Source organism: Ursus americanus, chromosome 8, assembly GCF_024610735.1.
Source record: "Ursus americanus isolate L20-20 chromosome 8, mUrsAme1.1.p, whole genome shotgun sequence".
Taxonomy (NCBI): Eukaryota; Metazoa; Chordata; class Mammalia; order Carnivora; family Ursidae; genus Ursus; species Ursus americanus.
This window is the reverse complement of record NC_142134.1, coordinates 41,590,638-41,612,525: the sequence shown is the minus strand read 5'-3', so window position 1 is coordinate 41,612,525 and position 21,888 is coordinate 41,590,638. Positions and strand designations below refer to the sequence as shown.

Sequence of the window (21,888 nt, the reverse complement as noted above, 5' to 3'; positions counted from 1 at the left end):
CCCCCGAGGCGGGTTCTGGGCGGGGCCGCGCACGTTTCCGTTCCGCACTGCGTCACCGACGCCCCGCCCAGCTGAGCCAAGCGTGCGGCGCGCGAGCGGCCGCTGTAGTGAGGGCGGGTGTTTCGGGCCGTGGGGCGCGGAAGCCTGGCGCGTTGGCTATGGCTCCCTGGGCTGCGGCCCAGCTCTGGGCGCTGAACCCGCTGCGCGCTCTGTGGCTCACGCTGACCGCCGCCTTCTTGCTGACCCTGCTGCTGCAGCTAGTGCCGCCTGGCCTGCTCCCGGGCTGCGCGCTTTTCCAGGACCTGATCCGCTATGGGAAAACCAAGCGTGAGGGGCAGTCGCGCCCGGCAGTCTGCCGGGTCTTTGATGTCCCCAAGAGGTAACCGCGCCCCGGCTCAAGCCCGGGAAGCCGAGGCGCGGAGAGCCCGGAGCGCCCCATTCGGGCAGCCGGCAGGGGGCAGCAGAGGCGGGCGCGGGGCCGGCGCGGCCCGGACCCGGGCGACCCTGACGGGTCTCCGGGTGCGCCGCTGCCTCGGCTGGGCCGCAGGGTTCTGCCGCGTCCGCGTCGTGGCCCAGAGGGCGGAATGCCCCGAGGGCCTGCGGACACTGAGGATGCTGAGCCGCGGGTGAACGTGAACTTGTGGCCCGCACTGAGTCTTTCCTTGGGGGAAATGGCAGCGCTTCCGAATGTAGGCCTGGTCACCAGGTGGCAGGTTAAAGCCTTTTGGCCCCAAATTCTTTTTCGCCACCCCTGCACTCTAGGGCTCATAATCTGAGGTCACTCACTTGTAGACGTGAAGGCAGGCCGGCGCTTCGCTCCTCTGTTTCCCCAATTAGTCTCTCTGACCCTCGAAGTCCCGATGAGGGGCTAGCCGCTCGTCACCACGCGGGCGCCACCTCCTTCCGCCGCACCGACCGTCCTAACTAACACCTTGGCGGGTGCCCCTGGAGAAAGTGGCCCAAGAGTGCACATTTTTGGCAAGCCCGACCCCGAAGCTTTGACTTTCAACAGATTTCATAACCAAGTTCAATGAAAGATTACATCGTTAGGGCTTAAGTAGGAGTCTTTCAGAAATGTGTAAAGACTTGTTATAGTTTGCTTTTGTTTGGAGGTTTTTTGTTTGCTTTTTTACTTTGAATTCAGAACATAGCTTGGAAGAGTCAGCCAAACACTTCTAGACGGTAGGGAAATAGCTGTGGCTTTTCTGTCCTTAAGGTGCATCTAAAGTTGATATTTAGGAAGGAATCTGGAGGAACGTGGTAAGGTTTCAATGTATTAAAACACCAGGGTTATCGCTTGAACCTCTCTGAGAGAGTGTCCCAGGTCCACAGACAAGAAGGCAGTTGAGAGTAACTTGGCTTCTGAAACTGGGTAACACCCCGCCCCCACTTTTGTCTGTTGGAGAAAGATTCATCAGGTGTTAACACTGAGAAGGAAGAACTAGGTCATTCACAGAAAGAGGAAAGGGAATGAGGCCCTGAGAAGAGACAGAAGTATTGAGGACAAATTAGTCAAACCCCCTATATATTAGAAGCTCTTTTTAAGTAAAAATTATCCATCATCCTATTTTTATTTTTTTACTTATTTTTTTTAAGATTTTATTTATTTATTTGACAGAGAGACAGCCTGCGAGAGAGGGAACACAAGCATAAGGAGTGGGAGAGGAAGAAGCAGGCTCCCAGTAGAGGAGCCTGATGTGGGGCTCGATCTCAGAACACCAGGATCACGCCCTGAGCCAAAGGCAGACGCTTAACGACTGAGCCACCCAGGCGCCCCCATCATCCTATTTTTAATTAAGTTTGATTACAGTGCATCCTTTTCTGCTTTATAGCAATGGCATTCCCAGATTACCATTTTTTAATGTTATAAAGTAAAGAAAAAATATTTCTTAGTGTGAATTCTAACAATTTGTTTTCTGAATTCTGAAAAAGGTATTGGTGTCCCTAGATTAAAGGACACATTCCCCAGCTGTTAGTGCTCAAGCAGATGATTATATGACAGCTAAGAAACACACTTGGTACCTTTCCTTTATTCCTTACTACTCTTTGGGCTTGTAATTTCTCCCATAATTTACACCTTTGTCTTCAAGAATTCTAAAGTAGAACCTCCCATGATGTCCAAGTGATGTTTTGTTTTGTTTTGTTTTTCTAAATTTAAACCATTTATTTTAGTATTGAAAGAAGATAGAGCAAGTCCACGCCAAGAAAGAAAGACAAATATGCCTAGATACTATATTTAAATACTCTTCCTTGCAGAAAATTCAATCGTACTCTTAAAAGCAAAAATAAGCCTGTAATTTTTACACTTAGAGGCAGCTGCAAATCACATTTCTGCATCTAAAATGTGCTTAGGTAATTTTGTTTGGGGTTATTTTTTCCTAAGGAGGCAAGAATAAAACCTTAAATCAGTTCATGGCATGTTCAGTTCCATTACCGCTGTTGGGTAGGGTTTTTTCCTAAATTAAGGTGATGATGGTTTTCTTGTTTTCCTTTTGATTCATAGATTATTGATTTCCCAGAAAATCTGAATAAATAGGCGATGTCCAACATGAGTCACAATGATCTTGACTTGTGTAATGTGTGTGGAAGTACTTCTGCTTCTAAATTTCAAAATGGTATCAAAGCATTACAGTTGAATTGAGCTCTGGAGGCAAAGAGCCATCCAGACTTTTCTCCAGGGGTTCAGCAGTCCTATCCAGAGGTCTGGGGGACCTACGGACAGAATTCAGTGCAAACCTGGATTAGAAAAAATTATGTCTTTATTTCACTAACCTCTAGCCAAAATTCAGCATTTCCTTAGTGATAAATGTAATCAATAAACCACAGTAGAATTAGCAGTACTTGCAATATTGTGACAGGTTTTTTTAATATCACTTTGAAAATATTGAAAAGACATCAAAACACTTTCATCACCACAAGAATAAATCCCTAGGTCTTGTTATTTGATACAGTATTTAAGCACTTGTATTACTATATCACAAATTTCTTTTTTTAGTAGTTGTGGTACCTGTATTTCAATATAATTGGTTTCCTTGGTAATCCCTATGTGTTTTATAATTGAAGTAACATTTTGAGAAGTGTCCAGTAGCCTTCACCGGACTGCCAGTGGAGTCCGTGGAAGAAAAATGTTAAGAACCCCTGCTCTAGACTATAAACTGGCCATAAGTTTACATTTGTCTTGTTTGTTACCATATCCCTGGTTCAGTACCTGACAAATAATAAGGTCCTTGATCACTATGTTTTGAATGAATTTAAGAAAAAGAGGGTTTAGGTTTAGTTGGTTTGTTGATTAACTGCGGAACCAGTGTTTATAGAGTACTTATGTGCCAAGAGCTTTCGTTCTTATAAGACAGGCAGTAAATATGTAAACAAATCTTACAAAACAAGATAATTTTGGATGGTAATAAGTGCTTCAGAGGAAATCCAGCAGGATTACTTGATCATGAGCAAAATGGGGTGGCCATGACAGTGACAACACTGGAGAGGATGGTCAGGGAGGGGTGGGGCAGGAGATGAGCTCACTGGGGGAGGCAGGGTTGGCTCACCAGGGCCATGGTGGAGATGAGATTTTATTCTGAGTGTATGGAAAGCCTTTGATGGCTTTAGGATAGGGAAGAAGGCATGGCATGATGTGATTCGTGTTTTGAAGGGATGACTAGCCATTGTGTGAAGAAGACCTAATAAGAGGCTATTATAATGGTCCAGGCAAAAGGCAGTGGTATGGATTAGAGTGCTCATATAGTAATACCCCCCTGTCATATAGGTGGTGATGACATTAAAGCACTTAGCACAGGCTAGGCACCTAGTCAGAACTCAGTAAACATTACTCCCCTAATGGGGCCTTGGATCAGTTCCAGCCATCAGCAAATATGTATTATTAGATCTTGCCTCCTGGCTCAAAAGTATCCAGTGGCTTCCAGCTCACTCACAGGAAGAGCCCAAGACCCTATATAGTTTTGTTCCCACCACCTCACTGACTTTGTGTCCTGTAGTTAGCCCCCCATGTGGGTGCCAATCCAGTTTTGTAGTCCTTTCTGCTACTCTTTTTTCCTACCTCAGGGCCTTTGCAATACCTATTCCCTCTACCTAAAAGCTCTTCCCCCACGTAGCCACATACATGATTTTTGTTCTTACTTCCTATAATTCTACTCAGATATTACCTACTCAATGAGGTATTGCCTATCCACCCTGTTTAAAAGTAAAATTCAACCATCCCCCGTTATTCCTTCTTCCTGGCTTTCATTTTCTCAGTGACAATTACCACCTGCTGGCATGCTATAAATTTTACTTTTGTGTGTGAGTGTAAGTGCCATGAGGGCCGGAATTAACTGTTGTTTTTATTGCTGTATCCCTAGAGCAGTCCCTAGCTTCTAATTAAAACTGAAATATTTATTAAAGGAGTGCTTGTTTGGTGCCAAGTCCTGTGTTACCATAAGGGTCTCCTTATCTGTTTTCCCACGGGCTTGGAAAATAGTGCTACAATTAAGCAAAGTGCCAATGGAGGAAAAAGAGGGAGAATGTCTAAAACAGAAAGTAGAGTTCTTAGATCTGTTGTTTGAGGCTAAAGCTGGGTCTTTGTAAAAAGCAAGAGATTTATAGAGTAGAAGGTGTTTCTCATAGAGGGAAATCAGGCAAGCAAAACAAGAGATAGAATGTATAAAACGTAGGAATAAGAACAGCAGTCTGCCTGTGAATTAGCAACATCAGGGCACAGTAGGGCATAGTAAGTGTGGCTTAGCAGGTTATACCAAACCCATTGGAGTGATTGGTTGACTTCAAGCTTGGTATAAATTGGCACATGTAATAGAAAAGTTCAGGTTCAGGCGGGTGTAGGTTGCATGAATTACAAGTGCAGCGGTGTAGGGGCATCTGGGTGGCTCAGCTGGTTAAGTGTCCGAATATTGTTCTCAGCTTGGGTCTTGGTCTCAGGGTTGTTGAGTTCAAGCCCTACGTTGGGCGTGGAGCCTACTTTAAAAAAAAAAAAAGAAAAGTGTGATTTTTAACTTTAGAGTCATCTAGGCTGAGTCTGGAGCTAAATGCTGCCACTTACTGTGTGACCTTGGCTGTGTAACTTAACATCTGACCTTTCATTTTCTCATCTGCCACATGAAGATAGCCAAATCAACTTTACAGGATTGTTTCTGCCTACTTACCAGAGGAATTTCTTTTTAACTTTAAAAAGAGTGAAATGAATAAGCAATGTGTGTGTGTGTGTGTGTGTGTGTGTGTGTGTGTGTGTTAAACTATACATGACATAACACTTAACATTTTAACCCTTTTCAGGTGTGGAGTTCATTGGTTTTGAATACATTCACATTGTTGTGCAGCCATCAGCACTATCAATTTCCAGAACTTTTCTATCAGCCAGAAGGATTTTAAAACATAACTTATTTAAGTCGCTCTGCACAAATGGCTCCCCATCACACTGAATAAAAGCTGGTGTCCTTCTAAGACCCTATAGCATCTGCTTCTCCACACAAGTGTCCTTTATTGTTCCTCAGAGCCTTTGTGGTTGTCATTTCCTCTGCCTAGAAAATTCTTAACCCTAGAAGTTCGCTGGGGTTTTTCATTCTAGCCAAATATCACTTCCAGAGAGACCATCCTTGACCACCCATCCAGAATGGCCTCCCTTCTGCACCCTTTCTGGCCCCTAACCCAATATTATGCTAGATATCTATAGGTTCATTTGTTGACCATATGCTGAAAGGTAAACATCAAGGCGGAGACCTGGTCTGTTTGCTCCCTGCTGAGTTCCCAGATCCTAGAACATTGCCCGGCATATTCTACGTTCTCAATAAATATTTTTGAAGAAATGAAGTAGGTATAGTGGCTGGCCCAGAAGATGCTTTTCAAAAGTCAGCACCTCCCCTTTGCATGGAAGCCTTCAGGGCAGGGTGCTGCTGACATTCTGCTCCACTCCTACAGCTCAGACCATACCTGGGCTCAGTTTTAGGAAGTGTGCTTTAAGAAAGACCCTGGAAGGCAACCAAAAACCAGTGGCCAGGTGGGGGAGGGGGTATTGGAAGTTACACGGGTGAACTTTTGAGGAAACGAAGCTCTGGAGCCCAGAGAAGATCGGAATCAGAAACAACAGCCTAGATCAGCAAGGGCAGATCCAGTGATAGAATTTTTAACAGTAGTTGGGAGAATTAAGAGGGTTGCTTTGGAATGATCAGATTAGATCAGTATTTGTCAGACGGGGTTGTGGGCATGGTCTTGGGGGGAGCTATAAATTCTGGTACAAACATATTCTGGATCATCTAGGAGAAGAATCCCTGAGTTCGATGTACTTTATTGCTATGGGGAGGAGGCTTAATACAAAGTGATGTGTTGAAGACCAGGGAGGACCCCCTGCAGAGTCAGAAAGATTTTTTTTAAATTGATTTAAATAAAGAAAAATAGAAGGTTAGGTAAAGGGACCTCAAAAGAACCTGTGTTAGGCCTTTGTGCCATAGTAGGTGATTTCATTTCAGTAAGCCAGCATCCTCTTTCACATTAAAGTATCCTTGCTAATTTCAATGTCCATTGGCTCTGGTCTTATTTGTATTTCATTTATAGCTGTGCTGATTGCAAAATACGCACTGAACTTAATGAGAGCTTTAACCATCAGGAGGGATCCCTTGTTTTATGAGTTAATATTTGTCGTGTTATTATAAAAGTAATTTAGGTCAACACAATTTAGGAAAACATTGAATCAGAAGACCTTTAAGGTTTCTGGAAGCACTGAGAGCTTGTGGTTTTGCAAATCTTGTGCAACAGTTGTATGGCTATTGCAGCAACATGGCTCAGGATTTAGAAATCTTTCACACATTTGGCTTCTGTTGGCACAATCTAGGTTCTCTATGCCAGGGTCTGGTGCCCCCCTTTGGAACTTGAGCCAATCCTGTTACCCAGAGATAAGAGAGATTGCTAATTGACCCTCTTTCCAGGTTTAACAAGGTCAATCATGTTCTCGTTAACCTCAGGAGGCCTGTTTTTCCTGAGTTAACCAGTCCCATCATTTGAAAGGAAATTTTAAAAGTCTGAATGCCTGCAGGATTCGGGTTCTATTAAAAAACAAAAACAAAAAACTGTACTTTGGGAAAGGGGGAAAGAGGCTCCAGAGCCTAAAAATAGTCTTCCTGCCTAATGCTTCAAAGTGGACCTCCTCTGATGATTGCCTAACTCGTTTAACCTTGCAGGTATTTTTCTCACTTCTACATCATCTCAGTGCTGTGGAATGGCTTCCTGCTTTGGCACCTTACTCAGTCTCTGTTCCTGGGAGTGCCTTTTCCAATCTGGCTTCATGGTCTGCTCAGAATTCTCGGGGCTTCCCAGTTCCAAGGTACGACTCTGCTGGTTAGTTACAACCGTTTCATCCTGTTCCCGCCTTTCCTGCCTGCAGTGAGCTGTTCCTGGTATTTCGCAGCCACCCCGAGGCTCCTGTGTGGGCCTAGGAAGTGGAGGGTGAGGGCAAAAAAAGAGTTCTGCATGGTTCCTAGCCTGGTGGCCACGGGATGTCTCCATGTCCTTCGCTGAGATTACAGCAGACCGAGAGTGAGCTCTTCGTCCCTGCCTTCCCAGCAAGTGCTAGGCTGTGTACAGGACTGGCTGTTCCCCCTCTGATATTTTTAGTACTATCGATAAATTTATACAGAAGTCTTTACACTTCAGTGGAAAAGCTCTTAGGATGCATCAGGTTTGCCTTGAAACATTTGTCATTTCTGTAGTTGAACCGAAGTCATGTCTCAGAACCCCAGACACATAATAGAAAATTACTTTTTGATCACCAGTTAAAGATGTTTGTTATACTGTAAGCTTTAGTCAGGTAATAAAATTGACTCTAAAGAGTTGTTGACTAGAGGTTTATAAAATAGCCTTTAAATTCACCTCACTATACCTTGGATAAAGGATACGTGGAACAATTTTAAAAACCAGGAGTTGAAGGTGAAAACCATAAGGTGGCCTCAGTGTCAGGGAGAGGGTGAGGGGCAGAATTAGAAACAAATTTACTCGTGCTCTCTCTGTCCTTTGTTCCAGCAGCCAAACCACTGGCTCCCTGGGAACAATCCTTTTCTGTATAACCAGAGGAACTCGTTACAAAAGATGACAGCCAGAGGGAAGACCTCTGCAGATCCTATTTGGGAGGGGTGGAGACCGCAGCAGATCCCACTTCACCCATTAAAACTTCATCTCTCCCTTTGTTTACTGAGGGGCTAGCTGGGGTTCTGGAATTTGGAAGGTTGGTTGTGAGTTTTATTTGTTTATTTGCTTTAACCTATTCCTAAAGAATTAAAACTAGGATTTACCGTATTTAAAATAGAAAAACCGTCAAAGCTATTCTGTACTGATAGAAGTCTGGATAGTTCTTACCCTTGTGGGGGGAGGCAGTGCCTGGAGGGGAGACAAGGGAGTGCTGGTTGTGTTCTGTTTTTTGATCTAGGTGCTGGGTATATGGGTAGAATAGGTTGGTTTAGTTTGTAAAAATTCGTTAAACTGTATCCTTATTATGTTCTTATGTGTGTGTATGTATCTTCTGTGTGTGTACATGTGACACTCATTTAAAAAACATCTAGGTGTTATGTCATTTTAAAAACCAGCATTTCTTCCGAATTCTTTTGGCAGAGGGATGAGAGGCAGGTAGGAAGATAGATCTCAAGGCTCACAGTCCCCTGAAAGTGTAATTCTCTTTTTTTTGTTGTTGTTTTTTTAATATGGAAAGAAATGCGTAGTTCCCTCTGTTTCTGTTCCTGTCCCGTTTTCTGCCTGTCCGGGTGCCTGTGTCTCATCTCCTCTGACCCAAGGATCCCACCGGGGCGGGGGGGGGGGGTTGTTAGAGGTCATCCGGGCATTCTTCCTGACCATCTTCAGCTGGCTGCTAGTGCCAGGAAGTGGAGATCCACAGACAGGTTCTGAGTGCACAGCCTCCTTCACAGTGACATACATGTAACCAGAAGGCTTTCACATGACGGAGGAGAGTCCAGAGACCTGAGTTTGTCACTGGCCAAATTCCTTAATTTCACTTGGCCCACTTCCTCATGACTGAAAAAAAAAAAAAAAAAAACAACTTGTAGGCTAGATGATTTTTAGGGCCCTCTCCTAGTTCTAGTCTTAAATTTAATACTCTGTTGAACAGCAGGGAAAAAATCTAACTTTGTATTAGTGCTGGGAAGAGAGATGCTAACGTTGCATTTTGAATTACAGGGGGTGAGCTGGCGCTGTCCGCATTCTTGGTATTAGTATTTTTGTGGCTACACAGCTTGCGAAGGCTCTTCGAATGCTTCTATGTCAGTGTCTTCTCCAATACTGTGATTCATATCGTGCAGTACTGTTTTGGACTTGTCTACTATGTCCTCACCGGCCTAACTGTGCTGAGTCAAGTGCCAATGGACGGCAGGAATGGTGAGTCATCCCTGGCGTCTATTAGCTGAGTCACTGGGCACATGAGGGGCTCTTCAGGCAAAGCAGTCCAGCATGACAGAAGTTTGAAAGTAGACCAGTCCAACCCACTTTGCATTTGAAGAGTTTGAACTCTGCTAGCCCTTAGAAAAAGTCAACATGCTCAAGAGTGTATACACCAACTATTACAAAATTGCTAAAGCCTGAAAGATACCAACATAAGCACTCATGCCCATGGTAAAGATAGTAAAGTACCAGATGTTCAGGAGGCTTGGTGGAAGGGCAAAGAATTGGGATGTGGGTCTGCCTTGGTGGGATTGAAGTCTGTGAACTCAAGCGGCGTTACTCTGGAAAGAAAGAGGGAGTATGGTCAAGAGTAGCACAGGAAGCAGGGGACACCCAGGAAAAGGAGAAGAGATCAGCAAAGAAAGTTGCTCCACCGAAGGTTCAGTCTTCCTGGGGTGCGTGTGTGGAAGGGGAAGGTTGGTGCAGGATTAAATCTCAGAAAACCGGAGGAGGAAGGGCTGACCTAGGCCAGTGGTGAACAGTTGTGATTTGAAGAGGGAGTAGAGAGCCATTTTGTGGTCATTATTTCTTAGGATGATTCTGATTATAACAAAGCTTTTCTTCAAGGGAGGCAGCCTGAGGGGAGAGGACAAAAGAGTACTGTGATGAGTCAGAATTGTGTCTGAACATTTTTGAGCTCCCACTAGCCAGGAAGAGGGAAGCAAAATCTTGACCTTTGTTTATGAGGAGGAAATGAAGTGTGTTGGGGGGGAGGAAGGCTGGAGATCTAACATATAGGACTATCATTTTTGTAAAAACAATGCATGCTTATTATACAGAACTCAAGTCATTTGGGGTGACTGACATTAGTTTTTAGTGCTGAGGCTAACTTCACCCTGGACCTTTGGTGTCCATCCGCCCAGACACTGTGGGTCAGACCATTCATGACTGTTTTCTCTAAGTTCAAATCTTCGTGTTTCCTAGCCATCCGTGTAAATAGAGACCAAAGTCTAGATGTTTCCAATACTCAGTGAGTGAGCTTTTTCCTCAGGTTTGTTTTCAGCATCAGAATAGCCCCTCGAATGTCCTCTCTCTGTTGCTGTAATACAACCCGAGGCCTCTATGGCTTGAGGAATGCTTTTATTTTTTATTATTTTTTTAATAATTTTTTATTATGTTATGTTAGTCATCATACAGTATATCCTTAGTTTCTAATGTAGTGTTCCATGATTCATTATTTGTGTATAACACCTAGTGCACCATGCAATATGTGGAATGCTTTTAGAGTACGACTTAGTAATGATCTCTCTTAATTCCTGAATTATTGATTGGCTCCAACCACTCAGCTAACATCTCTCCATCTGATGCCACTGAATTTAATCAAGTCAGTGTTTCCCCCCTGAACTCTCTGCTGTGGCATTCATGTGCAGCCGATATCAAGGTTTGAACTCTTACTTGTGGTGAACAGTGCTAGGATTTCCACCCAAAGGAGCTTTCTGAAGCATGCGGCTAACCAGCTAGCTTTCAGTCTGTTGGCCTCTGTTGGCATTACATAATCTCTTCTAGAGCTTCGTCTTCTAGCTCCACCTCAGCTTCTGCTCTCCCTCCCATAGAAACAGTCAAGAAAAGGCAGCTGAGATACCCACCAAAATCGCTTTCTAGACACTCCTTTCTGAAGCACCGACTTGTCTTTCATGAGGTCGTATGCAGGCATTTGGGACAATATGGGGAGAACTGGTTTCAGGAGTTCATTGAGAGAGAACATATTGGGACATTTGCCAGCTGTGGGGTCTGATAGGAATAGCCTGGGCTTGGGAGTCAGGGGGGCCTGAGTCTGAATTCCAGCTTACTTAACCACCCTGAACCTCAGAACCTTCATCTCTAACAGAGACATATCCCGATTTCAGAGAGTTCTTGTGAAAAGGAAGAGAAAGAATGTCTGTAAGCTGCCCAGACCTTCTCGTCTCCTTGTCTTCAAAGTCTAGAGGGTCTTCCTCCAGCCACTCTCCATTACACTGTTGTATTTTATTTTCTCCAGAGTGCTGTCTCTACCTGAGCTTGTCTTGGTTATCGATTTGCCTACTTGTTTCTGTCTGTCCCTTGCCACTGGAACGTGGGTTCCTGAGGACTGAGATCTTGCCTTACTTACTCTGCTTTATCCCTTGTGCAAGATGCCAGGCTCAGTAGACACTCAATCAGTAATTAATGGATAAACAAAGAGTTAAACACTACACAGATTGGACTGTCAGCCTCCACTTGCCTCCCCTTTCCTGTATTATAATTCCATCTTATTCTTAGGAATCTTTCCCTCATAGGTACTTTCTCTGATTCAGAGTAGGTGACTTGGCAGTGATGGGAACTCTCAAACACTTGCTTCAGTTTTTAATCCTAAAATGACTTGCTCTTAGGGCCCTCCAATTTAAAGCTATTTTTCATATTTTGTTTATCTTTAACCTATAAAAATGTAACTTGTTCGTTAAATGGTGAAGTCTAGGAAACATTAAGAGTCTACAGTGAACTGTTTATATAGGGCAAGTTTTTAAAAGAAATTAACACAGGTAGACATCGGTGGACTCTCATTAGTCATTAGCATTCATCACCTGAGTCCCACCTCCAGGTGCCTTTATGGAATCGCATGATTCTTGGTTCTCATACCTGAATCAACTCTGTAGGGGCTGTCTCTTCGTTCCAGACCCTCAGGCTCTTCCCCACAGTCAGTCCGCAGTCAATGGACAGCTTTGTTTCTTCAGTCAAGTTCCTACCTAGCCTGACTGCTTCCTGCTAATCATAAGGAAGTCCTTAATTTGCTTTTCTGACGCCAGTCCTCAGAAGTCCTGCATTCTTCCTGTCTTCTTGGTAGCTAGAGAAGAAAGAGGAAGATGATACTGTGAGTGTTTCTACTTCTGAACGAAATCCAACATGGTTCTCTCTAATCAGAAAGGGATATTGTTTGTGTTTTCATCTTGCAGTTTACATTTCTTCTCTTTTGAGAAGCTCCATCATGAGCCTTCACTTCCAGTGCTTTTCATCGGCTGGAGCCAGTCAAGTCAGTGTTCTGCATTCAGGGTCTCCCCTGAATGGCTTAGGGTGGCAGCTCAGGGTGAGATTCCTTTAGGAAGTGTTTTCCTGACAGTAGACTGTAAGAAAGAAGACATAAAACTGGGCTGAGAATTATAAACACGAAGCAGTCTCACCACATAAGAGTACATCACAAGAGGAGGAGACAGAGCCGACCTCTGTGCTTGAAGCATTTGAAGAGGGAGCAGGGAGCAGAATGTGTCCATGGGGCACTCTCTGTCAGGGGCCACTGAAGCTGCCCCCAGCTGAGTAGCATATGCCTTCACCCACAGGACAGTGCTCACCCTTCTGGACTTGGTAAATTATGTCAGGATAATTTTCTAGTCATGAGGAACAGAATAAGTGGATAATTGTGTTCTGCTAACTGTACAAGTCTACTAACTATCATCCCCTGAGCCTCTGAAATTTTGTAGGCTGGCTAATAAGCTAATTCTTTTTTCTGTAGCCTATGTGATAGGGAAAAATCTCTTGATGCAAGCTCGGTGGTTCCATATCCTCGGAATGCTGATGTTTATCTGGTCGTCTGTCCATCAGTACAAGTGCCATGTTATTCTTGGCAATCTCAGGAAAAATAAAGCAGGTGAGAGGTCTTTCAGAGCCACTGCATGTGGATTTTAACCCTCGGAAATTAGTTGTCCTTGTTCCTTTATTTTTTCCCCTCCGGCCCTAAATTAATTGATTCATGTATCAAATGCTTATTTTTGACAAGACACCTCTCTGGGTCTTGATCTTCCCCTTTGTAAAATGAGAGCGATATGCTAAAAGATTTCCCCGGCCCCTGACACTCTGTGATTCTATTCTGTGCCCACATCTGGGGGCCTGCACGGCAGATACGTGCCTAACCAGCACGTGAGCATTCATATTACCATGCTGAGTTAGTGTCATTCCAGCCACAGCAAAAACGAATTTGACTTTTTAGTTAGCTTGTGTTGACTTATCACAGGTACAGTTTTTATTAGGTTTTTTAAATATTAAAAATGGAATAATATTATTCAACATTTATCAAGTGCTTATTCTGTGCCAGGCCCTGTTCCTGGAGCTTTACATATAGCCTCATAGTGCTTAGTTGAGGTGGGGACAGTCTCATCATCCCTTTACAAATGTGGAAACTAAGGTACAGAGATGTGAAGCAACTTCTCTAAAGTTCCACAGCATGCAAGTGGTAGAGTCAGGATTTGAACTCAAGCAGTCTGACTCTGCAGTCTGAGCTCTTAATGACTAGCTTGGAGGCCTGGTGGAGAAACAGGCTTTCCTCTGTGCTTATTTTCAGCTGATAGTGTAACCTAAGCATGTAACTTTTTAATACATAGTAGGTTGGCAATGGAGGTGTGACAGGAAGTGGGTTTGCACATGGGTCAGCAAGCCTCTTTTTTAAATAAGAGTTTTTGTAAATGACTTGGGACCTGAGGTGGTAAACTCTCTTTCCACAACTTCATTTGTTCAGGAAGTCTTCTGTTTCTGTTTCAGGGGTGGTCATTCACTGTAACCACCGAATCCCTTTTGGAGACTGGTTTGAATACGTTTCTTCCCCAAACTACTTAGCAGAGCTGATGATCTACGTTTCCATGGCTGTCACCTTTGGATTCCACAACTTAACTTGGTGGCTAGTGGTGACGTATGTTTTCTTCAGCCAGGCCCTGTCTGCTTTCCTCAGCCACAAATTCTACAAAAGCAAATTTGTCTCCTATCCAAAGCATAGGAAAGCTTTCCTACCTTTCCTGTTTTAAGATAACCTCAGTCATGAAGCATGCAAACCAGATGACAGGTTCAATTCCTCAGGACAACAAAGTCTAGGGACCAAAGCACAGTTTCTGCAGAACTGTTTGAAATCCTGTGTTCCGTTTTTACACCCAAAAGTCTTCACTGAATTAGCAAAGCAAGACCCCTCAAGAAAATGAATCTTCAAAGAAGAAATACTTCTGGCAGGCCTGGGAGTGCTGCGTCTGCCTTCCGAAACGCTTTATCAAACCAACCAACTGCTAACAAGTAGATGAGACTTCTCCAAGCTGCCCCACAAGCACACTAACCAAGAATATGCAAATGGCTTCACACATGCACGTACATCCCCCGAGAAAGAGAGGAGACCATCCGTGGCTTTTTGTCAGGGACAAATGAGCTGGACCACATAGTAACCAATATAGTAGGTGCTCAGTAACTGTTGCATTTCAATAAAAGCAGAAGAGCTTTTAAAATAACAATATGTAATTTCACACCAACAGAGTCAGGGGAAAATGAGTTTGTTGGCGATAGTTTATGCTTTCACATACGGCCACAAAGATTTCCAGTTATGTAACCAGCAAGAGTGGTTTCCACTCATCTCCCCCTCAAATCATAGGAAACCTCTTTTATTTAATACTTTTTTTGACATGACTTTCAAGGAAGTACCTTAAAAGTGAAAGCATCTGAAAATAAAATATTTTTATATTTATGTGTAAAGAGCCTCCATGAATGGACCGACCTTCACTGCAGATGGCCTAGTGCTGTCCCTCGTTCATATGGAGTGACTCACACTGGAATAAGGTTTGCCTGAGTTTAACTATTGAACTATTTTAATAAAGTGAATCTGAAGATTTTTAGGAATAAATTTTACACTAAAACAGTTTACGTTCAAGAAAATACCCATGATTAAATCAAAGGGAAATAAATGTATGGTTTAAAAGGAAAACAAGAACTTGAAGAAAAGTACCACTACAGCCTAAGCAGCGCTGTAAAAACTGCACATTGTGCAGCGTAAGGTTTACTGGATCAGTGACTGAGGTATTAACTTGATGGCTTTTGTGCAGGTGTCACATTATAGTCTAGCTACCAAAGTTTTGTACTAATGGGTACCTTGCTATGGGAGAAAGAATCTCATTATTAATCAGCCGCATAATCAAATGCAGTCTAAGAACCTCCTCCCACCCTCATCCCTGGAGTAGTAACCCAAAGCTGTTAGACTGAGCTGCTTCTTAATCTAAACTTTCAATATAGGCATATGAAAGCACATTCTATGGTTTTTAAAATAATTCTGCTGTAGCATTTTCTTTCCCATCCATCAAATACCACTTCAATCTAGTTAGTCCAGGGAATGTTGTTGGGAGGTAGTCGGGTGTCATTTCCCCTTAGAAGCAACAGAATGACAGGTTGAGGCTATGCGACTAGGGCAGAGTTGCTCAGTCTATTACAGTAAATGACATACTTATTTCATTTATCATTTAGGTGCACCATCCTAAGGACCCGGACTCAGGAACAAAACTTTCCACACTTTAAATGGAAAGCATATTGCAGTTTGGTCTTAATTTCCACACAAATGGCACGAATAAATTTTAATGGCAAACTATTTGAGGGAAAAATGTATTTTGCTTTAGCAAGTCATTTCATACCTAGGTTAGTCTAGGAATTCGAATGATGTTCTGGAATTTCATTGTTCTTTTAAGTAAAATGATGATATCCCCTGTGAAGAGCCCTATCAGGGGCTGTTAGAAGGCATTCCCAGTCTCCAGTGTCCTCATCTCAAGCCCGCCACCCCCTACTGTCCCCTACTATCCCTCACACTTACTTCCATGTCTTTTACTTTCTGTCTCCCTTCTTGCCCAAATACTGCATTTCCAGGTGAAGGCTAAAGAGGAAGTAGTGATGTCCTCAAAGGGTTTCAGAACAAAATAGCGTGCTCTTTGATGAGAGCTTAAATCTGGAGAATAGCTGAGAATTGTGCTGTGCTGGCGAGATCACGACCGGCTTTGCTCTGCATGGTAGTGGAAATGCTCTGTGCGCCCAAGCAGAGAGGGGGCAAACCCATCCCGTGCAGAAGCCAGAAATAGGTTGGGGGTGGAGGCTCTTGATCCTCCTGCCACCCTAGTCGCATAGCCTCAACCTGTCATTCTGTTGCTACTAAGGAGAAACGGCACCCGACTACCTCCCAACAGCATTCCCTGGACTAACTACCGGCTGTAAAAGTGTGCTGAAAATAGCCTTTGTTTTTGTTAAGTCTCCAAGTTGTAGCTCACCCCCTATACTAACATTTGCTGTTAGTGAGTATGGATCATTTTGTCTCCACAGAGCCGTGTCCTATGTTATATTTTTAATATAATGAGTGATTATTGCTAGAATTCCTACCAAAAAAGAGGGGGCCTTTTCAGATATTTTTACATGACACTTAATAGTTTAAGGAGACTAAATTTTTGTATAGCTACCTGAGAATGCCAGGACATTGATAAGTAATGTACCAATGTTGTGAACCATTGTTTTAAAAGTGAACCAATGTTTTAAAAAAGATCTTCAAATAGTAAATGGGCAAGTAGAAGTTTTTTACACCTGTCTAAAGTAATTTCTGCCCACTCTTTCATGTTGCTTATCAGGGGAAAAAAGTCATTTAATTGGTTTTATAAATTACATGTATTAGTCTAACCTTCTAAGATTTTTCTAATAAATGGACAGAAACAGGGGAGCTGGCAGTGATCCACAAATAATTCATGCTACACATACTTCATCATGTTTCTCAAATACCAGTGACCTAGAAAGCCAGGTATTGATTTTAGGGAAAGCAACATTTAATTATCCAAGTAAAAACTGAATGATAAAGAGCTACTGTATGCACATAATTGAGAAAGTTTAGTTTGAGTCTCTTCCTTGAAAAAGATTCTCAGGGCACCTGGATGGCTCAATCGGTTGAGCATTTGCCTTCAGCTCAGGTCATGATCCCAGGGTCCAGGGATCGAGCCCCACATCAGGCTGCATGCTCAGTGGGGAGCCTGCTTCTCCCTCTGCCTCTGCTCCTCCCCTGTGCTTGTGTGTGTGCTCTCTCTCTGTGAAAGAAAGAAAGAGAAAGAAAGAAGGAAAGAAAGAAAGAAAGAAAAGAAAGAGGGAGGGAAAGAGGAAGGGAGGGAGGAAGAAAAGAAGGAACGAAGGAAGGAAAAGATTCTCAATTCTTGAAGCATGTAGAGGACAAAAGAACACAAGGGATTTCTCAGCAGAAAGACAAACTTGCCTCCTGAGTCCAGCCCTCTGGTAAAACTTTGTGGCATGTGTGCAGTTTTTATCAGGGCTCCTTGGCCTATACAACACCTTTCTGGGAATTAGAAAAGATATCACTGAGAACATCCCCATAATAGCAGAGCATGAACCTTTGTGGGCACAGAAGGCCGCTGGTGATGGGACTGCCCCTCAGTGAGCAGAGCTCAGGCTGAATCTCAGCCCCGCTCACCCTTTGTGCCTGGTGTCCTTTGTGCAGTGTTCCAACCGCACAACGTTCCACAGCATAGAGACCAGGTTCACTGCGCTGCCTATCTCTGCAGATTCTGTTCACTCTTGAAAAATCAGGACTTGATTTCATGGAATCATCTCATTGAGAAAGAAGAATAAAACTAGGAGAAGGTGGAATTAAGCAGTTCGTGCAAAACATCTGTGCTTCCACTTATAGAAAGGGGAATCTGATGGACAACAGGTGAGTGACCCTCAAACAGTGGAATGTCGGTTTGGATGCCGGAATTCCAGCCCCAAATAGAGAAAATATTTTGCTTACTTTCTGACTACCGACTCCTGTCTTTCCAGCTCATTGTTCTAGAACTGCAACTCCAACAGTCTTGCCACCCTATTGAGATCTCTAATCTATTGCTCTCATGGCATTTTTATTGTCCTTCACCCATAAGTCTTCTCTAATCTCCTTACCCTGCTTAAATTCCAAGAAATCACTGTCATCATTCCTTCATGTGTATCTTCAACTCTTGCCTCTTCCATTGCCTCTTCCTACTGATTTAGCAAAGCCACAACCCCGATTAGAGTCAGCTCTTCGCCTGGGTGTGTGGTGTGTATGCCCATGCAACTGAACAGTGGCTAGAGAAATACAGTCCATGGACAGCCCACTTCAAATTCATGACCGCTCAAGTGGTCTTTCATGCTGCAATCATACTAAAATTCTCTAGTCCGTTCACTCTCCCACTCTGCTGACTATGTTACATCTCTGTCCCCAGGAGAATGAAGCTACTGGAAGAGAATCCCCCACAAGTTATCACCACCTCCTCCACCCACCTAAGACATCTGTTCCTCCGTATGCTACTTTCCCTCGCTTCTATTATTGAAGGATACTTTTTTTTTTAATGTAAACTCATGATTCTCATACAAATATAAAATGGACATGTGTCAACAATTTTACTTTACTCATTAAGTAAGGGAGGAACCAGTAAATGTTAGAACCAGTTCAAAGAAGAATTCCTAAAAGGCACATATATGGATAACAAGGCATGCCAAAACGAATGTAATAGATGCAAATTAATTGCTCAATAGTTGCAAAACTAGCGTCTACAGCATGGGAGGGAAAGCAATTGTGCCTCCATCAGACAAAATTCATTTGTATGTCTATGAAAATTATTTGCATTCCTGTCAATTGTCTGAGTTGTAAAATAGCTCAAAGACTAGGGGTAGAGAACGCAAAGAGTGTGCTAGAAAGGACACCAGTAATATTTTTTGCTCACTTCAAAGTCATTACAATTTTTTCCTGAAACTATAAACAATCTCTCTGGATTTCTTCCCAAAGCTAGGTCCCCTACTTGAGCACGACATTCTACCTAAGGAGAATGCTTGGCCGTTCCTCCTGCTAGATCATTACATGTTTGCCCTTTCCTCAACATTTCTAAAAGCAGACAAATACTCTAACTCCATTTCCCTCATCAGATAACAAGCCCATTTCTGGGGGTTTTGTTTGGTTGGTTTGGTTCTGGTTTTGGTTTTTTTGCAGCAAAACTATAAAGATTTATTATATTCTTACTAGCTTTGGTTCTTCTCCCACTGTCAAGCCCACTTTCCTCACTCTGTAGACCTCATGACTCCAGTGAAACTGCTCCGGGAAAGATCTCCAACGACCCTACTAAATCTGGTGGTGGCTTCTCAGTATCGGTCCCAACACAGCAGCAGCACCTGGTCACTTGCCCTAATTGTCTCCAAGACACCACACCCCTGGATTCTCCTCCTAGCCCCCTGGCTGCTCCCACCCAGATTTCTCTACTGACTCCTTCCCTCTTTCCTGACTTCCGGATGCTTGGAGTGCACCAATTCGCAGTTCCTGGACCCTTTCTCTCTCTGTACTTGGTGATCTTATCCGGTCTCAGGACCTTAAATACTATTTATATGCTGACAACGCCTGCGTTTATATACCCGGCCTAAACATCACTCCTGCACTCCAGGCTCATACACCCAGTTGTCTACTCAGCATCTCTCCTTGATGTATAATAGATGTCTCAAGTTTTGACATGATTAAAAGTTAGTTTCTGACTTTCCATCCACCACACCTGATCCACCTACAGTCTTAGCATTTTTTACTTTCTCAAACCAAAAATGATGGCATCTTCCTTGACTCTTCTCCTCCTTTCACACCCCACAAACCGATCTGTGGTTCTACCCTCAGAGTACATCCAGAATCCGTCTCTGTCATCATAACTCTACTGACTTACCATCTTGATCTGAGCTGCCATCATGTCTTGCCTCATTTACTGCAACAGACTCTAATTGGTCTCCCTGCTTTCTCCCTTAATTCCTCACAGCTGATTTTCAACACAAGCTAGAGATCTTTCAAAAATCTGTATCAGCTCGTGTCGTACTCTTTCAGAACCTGTAACAGTGCCCCCTTTCTCTCAGATAAAGGCAAAAGTTCCCTATGATAACCTCCTAGCCCCCACATGATCTGGCCTCCAGTCACCTCTCTTACCTCATCTCCTACTTGTGTCCTCATCCACTCCTCCCACACAGTGGCCTCCTTGCCCTTCCTTATACATGTCAGTCCTGTTCCTCTGGTAGGCCTTTGCACTGGCTGTGCCCTCTGCCTGGAATGCTTTTCCCCTAGACAGCTGCCTCATGGTGAACTCCCTCACATCCTTCAAGTCACTATATTAGTTATCTATTACTGTATAACAAAGTACACCAAATTTTATCAGCTTGAAACAGCAAACATCTGATAGCTTCCGTGCATCAGGATTTCAGGCGCAGCAGAGCTGGGTGTCTTCACCCCAAGGATTCACTGCAGTCAAGGTGGCACCGGGGCTGAGATCTCATCCGGAAGCTCCACTGAAGGAGGACCCACCTCCCAACTTGCTCTTAGTTGTTAGCAGGATTCAGTTCCTTGTGAGCTATTGAACTAAGGGCCAGGAGCCTCCCTTGGTTCCCTGCCATGCAGGATTCCAGCCATAGAGCAGCTCATAGCACAGTACCCAGGTCCCATCAGAGCAAGCAGGCAGGGCTGTGCAAGACGAGAACACCAACTCTGCAACCTGATCTTGGAAATGACATCCCATTACTCTTGCTATATTATTCTCTTTGTTGGAAGGCAGTCCCTGGTCCAGTCCACACTCAAAGGAAGGTAATTATACAAAGGCAGGATGGCCAGGAGGTGTGGCTAAGGGGGGCCATCCAAGAGCCTGTTTACTACAGTCACCTTCTCAATGAAGTGACCTCCTCACTTAAAGTTGCAGCTTAGCCCTCTCTCATTTCCAACCCCCTTTGCTCTTATGAGCATTAACAAACGCTTACTGTTTTGAGCCCCTTCATTTTGAGGTGGTTTTGTTAAATAGCAATAGCTAACTGATGCACTCTCTTCTAAAAACAACTCTACAACGTGCCTTTTCACTTGTGCTTATTATTTCATTGTCTGTCTCTCACTGGACTGTAAAATGTTGTTTTGAGGTTTTCTGTTTTGTTTTGTTTTGCTTGCAGATGTATCCCCAGCACGAGAAGAGTGTCTGGTACATAATAGACACTCAATAAATATTCATCTAGAGAATGCTCCTATTGTCACCATTTTCTGCATAAGCACTAACCTCCTGCCTTCACTTCGTTGCAGAGTTGCAATAATACCTTGTGAGCACTGAGCATCATTCATATTCATGAGCATGAAAAGCAGTGATCCAATTGTGCATTCATACCACCCAGAAACCAGTAACAATTATGGTAAAGAGGAAATAAAATGAAGTTCAGTCAAAGAAATGCTTAGGAATCTATAAATTGTTACAATCCCACCCCCATAGTTCTTATCAGGTTTTATAAAAGAAATGCAGCATTTATGGGAAATTGGAATAAATACATTTATTCTTCAAAATATGAAGATTAAAGCCTATTTAGTGAAGAGGAAAGTGATTACTCTTCAACTTGATGCCTGTATCTAATTCTTGTTCCTACCCTACACTTTAAAAGAAAAAATCAGCACTTTGAGATTTTTTTTCTTCTTGACCTCTAGACCTATTACTCTGTGGCAGGCTATGACTAACTATGACCATCATTTTTTGAACATGTGTTTAAGATAAAATCTTTGAGATTTAAAGAAAAAACAAAAACCCACACCAGCAGAAGTATATAATTCAATAAATTGGAAAGAACTTAATCTGTTCCTCTGTAATACGCCTTCAATTCTGAGCTTATTTTTTTTTTTTAAGATTTTATTTGTGAGTAATCTCTACACCCAAC

General features: G+C 43.3%; 1 protein-coding gene across 1 annotated transcript; it reads left to right on the top strand.

Moving 5' to 3' along the window:
* Positions 1-76: 76 nt before the first annotated feature.
* Positions 77-21,208, top strand: SRD5A3 (steroid 5 alpha-reductase 3). Its single transcript, XM_045815942.2, has 5 exons — positions 77-379; positions 7,182-7,324; positions 9,184-9,381; positions 12,908-13,042; positions 13,930-21,208. Exons 1-5 carry the CDS (start codon positions 159-161, stop codon positions 14,187-14,189), a joined length of 957 nt encoding a protein of 318 aa, XP_045671898.1. The 5' UTR covers positions 77-158; the 3' UTR covers positions 14,190-21,208.
* The last annotated feature ends 680 nt before the right edge of the window (positions 21,209-21,888 follow it).

Excerpts from the sequence above, each read along its gene's own strand:
- SRD5A3 (XM_045815942.2), top strand. The coding sequence starts at position 159 with ATGGCTCCCTGGGCTGCGGCCCAGCTCTGGGCGCTGAACCCGCTGCGC. Across the intron at positions 7,325-9,183 it reads CGGGGCTTCCCAGTTCCAAG|GGGGTGAGCTGGCGCTGTCC; the intron begins GTACGACTCTGC and ends TTTGAATTACAG. Across the intron at positions 13,043-13,929 it reads TCTCAGGAAAAATAAAGCAG|GGGTGGTCATTCACTGTAAC; the intron begins GTGAGAGGTCTT and ends TTTCTGTTTCAG.